Below are 13,177 nucleotides of genomic sequence, written 5' to 3'. Positions count from 1 at the left end.
TGGATGCTGCCTGACCTGCTGTGCTGTTCCAGCAATAAAGTTTCAACTTTGATCTCCAGCATCTGCAGATCTCACTTTCTCCTCGAAGATTTCAACCTACTGCGAATCCTCTTACAAGGATGCCTTCCTTGAAGAAGCTCTCTGCCTCTCTCTACAAAGATTTCAGTGAGTCCCTCTCTCACTGCACACCCCAGGTCATCTCCTCTTCCAACGCCCCTCCTCCAAGTCCCTCCTCCCTACCTTTTATCTTCTCCTGCTGAACACTCTCTGCTCATTCCTGAAGAAGGGCCTGTGCCCGAAACGTCGAATCTCCTGTTCCCTGGATGCTGCCTGACCTGCTGTGCTGTTCCAGCAATAAAGTTTCAACTCTAATTTGATGTTGTCTAATAAAAACCATGCTACCATGGAGATTTTGGAAATGGAGAACACAATATGATTGAATTTTGCATGAAGTTTGAATGTAAGGTCATAAGATGTTGGAGAAAAACAAATCATTCAGCCTATCAAGTATGCTCTGCCATTCAGTTAGACATTGGTTGATCTTAGAGGAGAAAGTGAGGTCTGCAGATGCTGGAGATCAGAGCTGGAAATGTGTTGCTGGAAAAGCGCAGCAGGTCAGGCAGCATCCAGGGAACAGGAGAATCGACGTTTCGGGCATAAGCCCTTTCCTGAAGAAGGGCTTGTGCCCGAAACGTCGATTCTCCTGTTCCCTGGATGCTGCCTGACCTGCTGCGCTTTTCCAGCAACACATTTCCAGCATTGGTTGATCTTATGATGCTCAACCCCACTTAACCCCATAATCTTTGATTAGATCTCTGATTAAAAATGTGTCTATTTCAGAGTTGAATGTACTTAATAATGTACTAAAAAGGCAAATGTTATGTTAGCATTAATTTGAAAGATATTTAGTGCAAAAGTCAGAATGTCTTTCTGTGTTTATATAGAGTCTGGGTGAAACTGCAACTACAATATTGTGTATGGTTTTGATATCCTTATCTAAGGAAGGATATACTTGGAATAAATTAGTACAATGTCTGTATTCTCTAGAGTTTTGAAGAATAGGAGTTGATCTCATTCGAACTTCAAAAATTCTTATAGGTCATGACGAGGTCAATGTAGATCATTTATTTCCCCTGGCTTATGACTCTATAAGCAGGAGACATAGTCTCAGGATAAGAGTTATGCTATTTAAGATGGAGGTGAGGCATTTCTTCTTTCAGAGAGTGGAGAATCCTTGGAATTCTTCTGTGGAACCTTAATCACTGAATCTATTCAAGACTGAAATTAACAAGTTTCTGGAGATCAGTGGCATTAAGGGATATGATGATAGGAATTTGGGTTGAAGTAGGAGGCCAAACATCTCACTGAATGCTGGGCTAAGCAGTCTACTTCTATTCCTTATAGTCCTATGTTCCTAGGTATAAATTGTGGCAGACAATAAGGATGATATTAGTTAACTACAATAGAATTTAGAAAGGTAGCAGAATGGATAGACAAAAGACAGAAGAGTGAGAAAGGATAAGGAGGCAATATTGAGGCAATGGTAAAATTTAACATACATTCAGGGAGAGTGGGACCTTGGGGGTTCATGTGCATAGATTATAGCACATATGAAAGAATAGTTAGCAAAGCATATTGGACCCTAGACTCCATAAGTGGAGGCATTGAGTACAAAAATTGTGAACATATGCTGAGCTTTTATAAACCTCCACTTTGTCCCCAGTAAGAGTATTTCAATCAGTTCTGGAATAATGTGAGTAAGCTTGTCAAGGTGCATAGGAGATTTACCAGAGATGGGGGAATTTAGTGACGAGGTTAGGTTGGAGAAGCTGGGTTGTTCTTCTTAAAGCAAAGTTGAGGGGAAATTTGATTGAGGTGTACAAGAGGTTTGCACAAGTTACACAAGAAAAGTTGATCCCATTAGTTAATTGCATAAGGAGTAGGGGACACAAGTTTAGGATTTTGAGAAAATAATATAGGGTAATGTGAGGAAATTATTTTGCCCAAAATGTGGCGAGGACTTTGAACCTGCTGCCTTTGAGGCTGGTGGAAGTCAATACAATTAATAATTTCAAAAGAAAATTGGATTGACGTGGAAGCAAAATTAACTTCTAGGTCTCTGGGAGATAGAGTAGATGATTAGGTATTAATATTCCCCACAAGAATGATCTAACCATGTGAACTAGAAGCAGGAGGAGGCCACTCAGCCCTGAGTCTGCTCCACCATACAAGAAGATTATAGTTGACTTCTTAGCCTGTCCAACCATTCTGTTTAAGGCAACCTGCACATTTCAGGTATCTGTCTGGTCAACCTTCTTTGAACTTCTACCAACACATTGATGTTCTTCTTTAAATAATGAGACTAATACAGTGCGCAGTGCTCCAAATGTGACCTCATAAATGTCCTGTATAACTGAAGAATACCCGCCCCACTTTTTTTTCAATTCTCCTCATAATGAACAGTGACATTTTGATACTGTGATATTTTCCAATTATTTTCTGTACCTGCAAACTACCCTTTTGTGATTCACACACAGTGACACTCAGATCCCTCTACATCTCAGAACTCTGTAATCCTCCAACATTTACATAAGATGCATCATTTTACTTTCACTTCCAATCTGGACAAATTTACATTTTCCCACAACCTACTCTATTTGACAGATTTTTATCCAGCCACATTATAGCCTCCTTATGTCTTGGAAGTAGGTTTACTCGCTGAGCTGCAAAGTTCACTTTCAGATGTTCGTTATGTCTTCTTTACAACTTATTTTTCTAACTACTTTTGTGTCATGAGCAACTTTGGCAGCAGTAACTTAAGTGCCTTCCTCCAAGTAATTTATATAAACCGTAAGAATTTGTTTCTAAGCATTGATCCCTGTGGCATTTGCCAACCTGAAAAATATCTATTTATGCCTAACCTTTGTTTCCTGTAAAATAGCACACTTCATTCCATGCCAATATTAAAGCATTTAAATGATGATCTTTTATGTTCCACAGTTAAATTTTTATTGTGGCACCTTATTAAATACCTTCTATAAATGTAAAAACAATATATCCTGATATTGATATAATATGATTTTTATTTTAAAAAGCCATGTTGACTTTGCCTAATTACCATGTGCATCTGTAAGAATCCTGCTCAAGTATCTGTAATAATAGTTTTGAACATCTTCCCTATCTATAGGCATTCAGCTCAGAGATTCCTGTTTCTTTATCTCCTTCCCTTTTTGCATAAGATGTAATGTTCACTATTTTCTAATCTATTGTTACTATCCCAATAGATAATTTTGGAAAATAAAACTGACACAACAATTACTTCACTTCTTTTAAGGCCCCAGACCCAAGTCAATGAGATGCCAGAACTTGTCAGTTTGCAATTTTCACAATTTGCTCAGTACTATTTTGTATTAAGTTGCTCTTTCTGTTACGTTTCCTGATTTACAGCTGTCTCTGGGATCTTACTTGTATCTTCAACTGTGAAAACCAACTTTTAAAAAATCTGCACATCCACCATCTCCTTGATCCAAGCAGAACACATTCTGACAAACTAGTCATGTTTTTATGAGAATTAACTTTTTAAAAGAAACCTGGAACTGACACACTCATAAATTATGTCAATTATCAACGCTACCCATGATCATTTTGTCAAAAAATATGAAGAGCCTCTCCTCACAACCACTCCCCAGCACCCATAGACAAATACAATTGGTTTTCAAAGATCCCACACACAGACAACAATGGAATACAGACAATTTTTTGACATTTTCTTTTTGCAACTTTTTGAATCAAATTGTGTATAACATTGGAATATAAATGTAAGTGATTTGTGTTCAACAAGTGAGGTGTAAATTTCGCTTGGAGCATGGTGACCTCATTCTCCCCTCCCCCAATTAAAGCGTTCATTGATGCATTCCAGCGCTGCTGCTCAGACCTTCTGGCAAGGCAAATCCTGGCATAAATACAAGCAGGACTTGAAAAGGCTTTGAGAAATCACAGTGTTCAGAAAAAAAAGCTCTGTTGCCAAAGATAAAATCTACCATTCTTCATTTCTTTCATTAAGTAAAATACTTTTTATTTTATTTTTATTTTTATTTTGTTTTCAACTTGCATGTAAAGTGTTGAAAAGTCTTCTATTGCTACATCTCCACAGAAAATTTGGGACTCAGGATCACAATGTTTGTCCCTATTCAGATTTATAAGCCAAATGTTAATGTCAAACCAGAGAGAGTGAGGACGAAAGACATCGACAAATCTGAGAAAATTGAAGCTGTACCAATCTGAAGAGTGCAGCCTCATTAAGCTCATGTTGCACTGCCTCCCAAGAGTCAGGTGGCCAAAGCAGCAGCCCAATCAGATGTTCAAGAAATGTCAGTCACAGGAGGCGACAGTCAGGATCCCTGGGGATGGTTCCAAATGAGCATTTGCTGTAAGCTGTGTTGAGTAGAGCTGAGGGAACATCAGTGATCAGCATGGCTGCTGAGGGGTTTGAAGTTGATAGGCCATCCCACATACCTTTCCCCCAGCCCCACCCCCCCTCTTCTATTTATTCTCGGTCCCCTTCACCATCCCCAATCCTGATGAAGGGTCCAGCCAGAAATTTCAACTCTCCTGCTCCTTTGATGCTGCTTGACCTGCTATGTTTTTTCTAGCTCCTTATTTTATCAACTTTGGAGGTTATTCATCTCATTTTCAGAATATGACAACAGGAGTTCCTCAGAGAAATGTCTGAGGCCTAACCATCTTCAGCTACCTGCTTAATGACATTCTTTTAAACACAAGGGCAGAAGTGAGGAAGTTCATTGATAATTGCATATTGCTTAGCAGTTTACATAATGCCTCAGAAACTGAAGCAGTTCATGTCTCTATGCAGCAAGACCTGGAGGGTATCAATACTTGTACTGATAAAGTGGAAAGTAGCATTGTATCACACAAGTCCCAGACAATGACCATTTCCAAGAAAAGCAAATCTAACCATCTTCTTTTCTATTCAGCGGTATTACCTTCATTGAATACCCCACTATCAACATCCTGGGAGTTGTTATTGACTAAAAACTGAACTGGATCAGCTATATCAATACTATAGCTACAAGAGCAGGTCAGAGGCTGGGGATTCTGCTGTAATTCATCCTTGGAACTCTAAGTCAGGAGTATGATGCAAAACCCTCCACTTACAGCTCCAACAACACACAAAAGGTTTGACACCAACCCAAACAAAGCAGCCCGTTTCATTTGGGATCTATGACCTTCTATATTGACTCCTTCAACTACTGATGCACAGTGGGAGCAGTGTACCAAGGACATTTAGTGTTGAGCAATAAATGTTGGTCTAGCCAATAAAGGCCAAATCCATGGAATGAAGTATTATAATCTAGTGGACCCAGTTGTAATCAATCACAGTTGATGTTCACACCAGACCAGTCAGTTCCCTGACAGGAACCTGGCAGGATAAATCAGAAACTTTGTGTTTATTTTTCTCATTAAAGTGATTTTTTAGTAAAATATAAGTGCACAATATAGCAGTCTTTGTTTTAAGAGTAAAATAAAAAAAACTTATTGACAACTAAAATGAGGACAGACAAGAAAAAAAGAACACCTTTGTTGTCTTATAACTCAAGATTCAAAGAATTTTAAGCACAGAGTAGAAATCACCTAAGGACTGTTTGTAGATTAAACAGAAACAACAGCTTTGAATCTGAGTCAATATATACCCTGGTACATTTTACGAACTTTATTGCAATGCTGATAACATCTCATGCTATATCTCTAGCAAGACATAGTCCTGCTCATTTCCAAGATTCTTCTCTTTTTGTTTTAATACTTTGATGGGCTTGAAGTTATTAAGATTTCAACTCATCTGAAACTATAGAAAACTCTGAAGTATTATTTATCTTATACTAATGGGTTAGCTTCATTCCAATGCTATACTATCTCTGATAATATTTCAATTCCATTCTTTTCTAACAAAAATAACTTCAATAAAAACTTATCTTCACTTCATTTATACTGACTGACTCCTAATCCTCCAGACTGCGGTTAGTAATGACTTATTAATCTAAAATTGCTTCATTATTTTATACAGTGTTTCTTAGGAATGCTGCGTAGCACTCCGTCAAAAGACTTCTCAGCACTTTGGAGGTTGATATTATATTCTCTCTTAAATGACTTCCCAACACAGATGGAAAAATGAAAGTCTGAATCTGAAACAGAATTTGTTGGAGAAACACAGCAGGTCCTACAGCACCTGCAGAGAGAAAGAAGACTTAATGCTTCGGGTCCAGTGACCCTTCTTCAGAACTGATTGTAGCTAAGAAAACTTTGGTATACATGCTGAAGACAGGAATTGCGTCAGGGGTAGGGGTGGTTTGGTGTTTGGGGGAACCGATAGATGGAGGTGGAGCCCAGAGAGAGAAAAAACATGTTAGCCATTACCCATTTATTTGTCTGCCCAACTGTTGTTCTCTCTCTGGGTTCCATCTTCACTTATCTTTTATTCCTCCTCAGCACACTTACCAACCTGTTCCTTATTACAATCAGTTCTGAAAAAAAAATCAGTGGACCCAAAAAGGTGACTCTGCTTTCTCTCCATAGGTGCTGCTGGATCTGCTGAGTTTTTCTAGCCATTTTTGTTTTTGTTTATGATTTCCAGCATCCACAGTTCTTTTGGGTTTGTTTTTGTTCAGAAGCTGAAATATCCTCCCTCTAAACCTTCTGGAAGGCATCTCAAGGAACTTTTTCTCACTTAGAGTTATGGGTATTGCAGTTTTTAAAATCAAATTGTTAACTGCTAACACAGACAAATCGCTAAGTTTGTTAGAACTCCAAGAACTTAAACATGTAATAAACACTATTAAAATGTTACCTTACCCCACCCACACCTGCAAACTGAGACTTTGTGTGTGAAGTTATTTCTGACCCACACCTTGACTTTAGTTATTAGTTTATGGCCCTAGTCTTAGATCCTATTGATAAAATAATTTTCTCTCTGTATACCCTAACAGTACCCTGTTATGATAAGATAGTTTTGCTCAAATTATCTCATAATCTTCTAAAATCCAAATTATACAAGTCTTAATCTTTGCTTTAGAGTATAAATACCACTCTGTTGCTAAGGTTATGCTGCACTCCATCTTTGGGCAATATAGGTGAGTGGTATCCAGGACTGAAAATAATCCTCCAATTGTTTTCTATAATCATATAGCTCTAACATAACTTTGTATTATTGAGATAAAAAAACTCAATATTCCTCAAGTGCATTTCACTAATAATGGCCAATGGCAATTTAACAGTTAATGACGTGGACCCTCAAAAACCTATAGCTTTTCTCTGTTTAGGAGGGCAAAACAGTGGTGTACTGATGGCATGATTGGACTAGCAGTCTAGAGACCTAGGCTAGTAATCAATGGATGTGGGTTCAAATCCCACTGTGAAAGTTGGTGGGATTTGAATTAAATTAATAAACCTGGAATTGAAAGGTGGTTAGTAATGGTGGCCATAAGTCCAGCATTTGTTGTGATAAGAATCCATTTGGTTCATTAATGTTCTTTTAGGAAAGGAAATCTACTGCCTATATGTGACTCCAGACACATGGCAATGTGGTTGACTCTTAACTGCTGTTTGAAGTGGCCAAACAAGTCATTCAGTTCAAGGGCAATTAAGGATGGGTCACAAATGCTGATTTTCCAAGTGACATTCACATCCTGTGAAAGAAAGTACTTGTGTTTTCTATTCATGAGTGCCTATATTGCATGATTTTGAGAACTCCACACAGGTAGCAATGCTGTACAGTTACTGTCCAAATGATGATGTGTACGAGGCAGGAGTCTCATGCCCCTGTGTTAATCAGGTGACTGCTAACTTCTGGATTGCACTCCATGTGAGCATCTATGTGAAACAGAAACTACCAAAACACTTCATTTGCAATACAAATGCACCTGAAAACAGCCTGTTCCATTCTAATTTAACTCTCTATCATAAAGATTTTATGATTGCATTAAATTAAAAGATGTTTTTATATTTTGAATGCTGTATATTTAAGTGAGCTTATTTTTTTTTCTCTTACAGATACTGCTCCTGTGAAATGTTGATGGACTTTAATTCCACAAAAATGTTGACCTGGATTCTTATTCTAAGTGCAGTTTTAGTTTTAATCAATTCCCAGAAGGCAGATCCTTCCGATAAAGAAGTGTGTGAGAATCTGTGCTCCTGCGAAGAGAGAGATGGTTTGCTGCATATAAACTGTCAAAACAGGGACATTACTGAAATTTCCCAAATAAAACCACCCCAGACATGTACCTATAATCTTAACATACAGGAAAACTTTGTTACCACATTATATCGCAATGGTTTTCTCAAATTTAAGAATGCTTTGTCATTACACCTGGGCAAAAATAACTTGCAAGACTTGGAGGCTGGCATTTTTACTGGCCTTAGTTCTCTGAAACGCTTACATATAAATGGTAACTACTTGGAAGTGCTACGAGAGGGCACATTTCAAGGACTGGAAAATTTGGAATTCCTTCAGGCAGACAATAATTTGATTCACATTATTGAGCCTGGCGCATTCAGCAAGCTGCACCGGTTAAAAGTACTAATCCTGAACGACAATGCAATCTCTTTTCTTCCCACCAATATCTTTCGCTTTGTGCCTCTGACCCATCTGGACCTTCGTGGAAATCAGTTAGATTCACTTCCTTATGTTGGTCTGCTGGAGCACATTGGCAGAATAATGGAGCTTCAGCTGGAAGATAACCCATGGAAATGCGACTGTGATTTATTGCCACTCAGATCGTGGCTAGAAAACATGCCTCCCCAGTCTAATATTGGCAATGTTGTTTGTATGCACCCATTTCGACTGAAAAGCAAGGTGTTAACTAAAACATCCATTACTGAGATTTGCCCAATGGGGTCTGGTACTGACTTTGAAGAGCCCAGAACTTCAATCCATTTAGTGGTAACTCCGGTTGCTGATAGCAATCACATCAATATTCACAATGCAAATAAATCTGTTATTAAAGAACCTAAAAATGATCCATTTATTCCACAGCCTGATGGACAGGATGATGGTAAAATTCCTACAACACAGCCTGGATCACATCCAAAATCACCCTGCACAACAACTTGTCATTGCAGTACACAACCAAATGTTGGGCAGATAATGAAATGTCAAGAAAGAAACATTAAGAGTTTAAAGGACCTTGTGCCTAGTCCCCCACATCCAATAAAGCTTTATCTCACTGACAACGTTATCCAGTCTGTGGCAAAAAATGATCTCCTAGAATATGGCAGCTTGGATGTATTACATTTAGGCAACAATCGAATAACACTAATTGAGGATGGTGCTTTTGCCAACCTCACCAATCTCCACAAGATGTATTTGAATGGAAATGGTATTGTAAGATTAACAAAAGAAATGTTCATTGGGCTCCATTGCCTCCAGTACTTGTATCTGGAACACAATATTATTAAAGAGATATTACCAGGAACGTTCAGTGTCTTACCACAGCTCAAGGTCTTATATTTGAATAATAACCTCCTTCATAGTTTTCCTCCACATATATTTTCTGGCGTTCCACTTTTACGGTTAAATCTTAAACATAACCATTTTATGCATCTTCCTGTAAGCAATGTGATTGATCAACTCGAGTTTCTAGTTCAAATTGATCTGGAAGACAATCCATGGGATTGCACTTGCGACTTGGTAAGCTTGAAACAATGGATGGAAAAACTCAGTAAAAATGTAACTGTGAGTGAGATTATGTGTGAATCTCCTGAGAAGTTTGCCAAGAAAGATTTGAAAATGTTAAATAATGAATTGATATGTCCTGGATTAATAAATGTCCCAGCTGCACCAACACAGTCAAATGATATCAGCCTAGTCACAGCAGCCACAAGTACAGCATCTAGCCTTCTGAATTCTATCATGGACACAGTGCCACTTTCTGTTTTGATTCTAAGTATGCTGGTGGTGTTCATTTTGATTGTATTTAGTGCAGCCGGAATAGTGGTCCTTGTGCTCCATCGTCGGAGGAGATCAAAAAAGAAACACAAAACTACTCCAGTGCAGGACTGCAGTCCGTTGCATGTTCAGTATAGTGTATATGGACACAAGAGGACCCACCATACAGAAGAAAGACCAGATGGAAATATATATGAGCAGCATACAATTAATGCAATTGGTCCAGTGTGCAGAAGCCGTCCTTACAACATTAGAGACGTAGAGCTGGAAAATGAAAACAAAGATGGAATTGAACCAAAAATGATATATAGGAGTCACATGATGAGAGAAAAGAATTCTATGCTCACAGGTTCCAAATTTAGTGTAACAGAGCAGACCCCAGAATTTATACCTCTCTGTGATCCTGGTTCAATGTATAGAAATATGCTTGAGAAAGAAAGGGAGCTTCAACAAATTGGAATTGCTGAATATTTGAAGAAAAATATCCCACCTCTACAATCAGAACTTGATGTTCGATATCCATCAAGACATGAAGAGCTGAAACTGATGGAAGCGATCATGTATTCGAGACCTAAAAAGGTTGTGGTGGAAGAGACAAAAAATGAGTATTTTGAGCTGAAAGCAAAACTACAGGCTGAGCCTGACTACCTAGAGGTACTGGAACAACAGACAGCATTAAACCAACCATGATGTCTGGAAGGATATTAACATTTTTATCTTGGTTGTTACATTGTGATAAATAAGCTCATTTGCTACTCTAAGACATTAGTGCCTTTACAGATGGTTCTCTTTTTTCTACACAAAATACAGCAGTAATCCTTATTAATCTCAGGGATCGATGGGCAAACCATTGGGAACAGCCATTGAGAATGCAGATACCTGTGCAGCAACTGTCAATAGCATTTGTTTCACAGTATGCAGGGACTGTATGTGGTAGTCAAGCACATAGCTTTATAAAGTGACAGGACGATCATTTTGTAGTTGTAAAGACATCCTATTAATATAATCTAAAAATGTTATCATGTGAGCCAATGGTGGTTAAAAGAGGTAACCTGAAGGTATGATTACTGCTTGTATGCACATTTAATGGGAGCCTTATTTTCAAGGCTACCGGTTTGCAGTTTTCATGAAAAAAAAGGACGTGAAATCGTGGAACGGGATCCCCAAAGCAACAGTAATAATTGCATGTAACAAAACAAAATTTGACTTATTCAGTCAATGTAAACAAGCAACTTGGCTTAATTTTATTTTAGTTAATGTATATTCTGACAGCCTGTTACAATTTCATTGTCTGATATTGGGGTGTGTTACATGACTTCTGACAATCCAATCTTCTGATGCTGCTGGATGTTAATTTACAGTATAGACTATAGTTTGTACTTGAAAATCTGCAAGCCTGAAAAATCTACTGTATGAAGCAGACACAGAGCTGGCTGCACACTGTATTTAGACTATGTCATGTTCCTCTTTGTGAAGTTTCTCTTGCATCATTTATATCATGAGGCATTCCCAGGTCCTCCAAGCCCGGGACTCCATTCACTTTTTATTTTGAGAGAAATTTAAACAAAATAATTTGTGCTATACATTTGCAAATCTTCAAATCACTCGAAAGTTAAAAGCTAACACATGTAGGGTAAAAACAAGAAGCACACAAAGACCAAAATGCTGAAGGATACAATTTGTTTCAAATATTATATAGAACTCTGCAAGATATTTTTTAAGTTACAAAAATGTAAGATTCTGAAAGCTATTTATTCTGTACAGTTTTGCAAATAAATCAGGGGTGCCTTTCTTGTAAAAAAGTAATATGCGCACTGAACTTCTAGTTGAAATAAAGTCAGGATGAAATAAACTGTTATTGTGTCTTTCCATTCTGTCTCACTGCTACTATGAAGCCAACTTATTCCAGCTTAGTCCATAACTAGGGAGTCCCCAGGCAGCACACCTGCTCACATCTCACTAAACATCTTCAGTAATGCCAGCAATATTTCCCATGCAATTCTGGTACCGCTACCGTGGCCACTGAGAGGAATTCAGTCGTAATATGCACAGTTTAGACCATTTTCACCATCTACAGTTTGTCATTGATAGCAGCCCATATCAGGCCTTTAACTTTGTGCGCATCAGCACCTCCTCAGCTGACTTCAGTCATTCACGCAACTTCAATCAGCTATTTGCATTGTAATCAATTGTGGGAAGGTGTGGAGTTTCTGTAGATGTACCACAGAAAGTATCTGGATGCATCACAGTTTGGTACGGAAACGGATCTCCCGAGTACGCAAGAAATTACAGAGAGTTGTGAATGCACCCCAGTCCTTCACGAAAACCAGCCTTCCCTCCATTGACTCTGAAGATTTTCCTGCTGCCTCAGGAAAGCTGCCAACGTAATCAAAGATCCCTCCCAGCCTTGTTGTGCTCCCTTCCATCCTCTTCTATTAGACAGAAAATAGAAAAGTTTAAAAACATGTACCAACAGGTTCAAGAATAGCTTTTTCCCTGCTGTTATCAGACTAATGAAAGGAACTCTCATATATTAGAGTTGGACCATAAGACCATAAGACATAGGAGTAGAAGTAAGGCCATTTGACCCATTGGGCCCACTCCACCATTTAATCATGGCTGATGGGCATTTCAACTCCACTTACCCGCACTCTCCCCATTGCTTTAATTCATTGCGAGATCAAGAATTTATCAATCTCTGCTTTGAAGACATTTAACGTCCCAGCCTTCACTGCACACCGTAGCAATGAATTCCACAGGCTCACCACTCTCTGGCTGAAGAAATATCTCCTCATTTCTGTTCTAAATTGACCCCCTTTAATTCTAAAGCTGTCCACAGGTTCTAGTCTTCCTGCTTAACAGAAACACCTTCCCAATGTCCACCCTTGAAAGAGTTGATCTGTCTCGGCACCTTTTCTGTAGTTGTAGCACTATGTTCTGCATTCTATTCTATTACCCTAATGTACTTATGTTTGGTATGATCTGTCTGGATAATACACAAAACTATACTTTTGACTGTATCTTGGTGCACATGGCAATAATGAATCAAATCAAATCAAGTGGAGAAAACAGATTGGGGCTGTTAAGTGAGTAGCATAGTCTTTTGGTGCAGTGGTAGTGTCACCACCTCTGGGCCAAAAGGCCTGGGCTCAAGCCCCATCTGCTCTTTAGATGCAGGTTCACTAAAAACATTTGCAATAACCAAATCACCCTAGTACA

General features: G+C 38.5%; 1 protein-coding gene across 3 annotated transcripts in view; it reads left to right on the top strand.

Annotated features, from left to right (window-relative positions):
- Nucleotides 1–11,798, top strand: part of slitrk6 (SLIT and NTRK-like family, member 6) — a 34,735-nt gene extending 22,937 nt beyond the window's left edge. For all 3 annotated transcript variants that reach the window (XM_043691443.1, XM_043691444.1, XM_043691442.1), the window contains exon 2: nucleotides 8,065–11,798. In XM_043691443.1, coding sequence (XP_043547378.1) covers nucleotides 8,081–10,648 — 2,568 coding nt within the window. In that variant the 5' untranslated portion in view covers nucleotides 8,065–8,080 and the 3' untranslated portion in view covers nucleotides 10,649–11,798. The remainder of the gene's footprint in view (nucleotides 1–8,064) is intronic.
- The last annotated feature ends 1,379 nt before the right edge of the window (nucleotides 11,799–13,177 follow it).

The sequence above is a fragment of the Chiloscyllium plagiosum genome, chromosome 6, assembly GCF_004010195.1.
Source record: "Chiloscyllium plagiosum isolate BGI_BamShark_2017 chromosome 6, ASM401019v2, whole genome shotgun sequence".
NCBI lineage: Eukaryota > Metazoa > Chordata > Chondrichthyes > Orectolobiformes > Hemiscylliidae > Chiloscyllium > Chiloscyllium plagiosum.
Note: the sequence above shows the minus strand (reverse complement) of the source record. Positions and strands in the feature narration are given on the sequence as shown.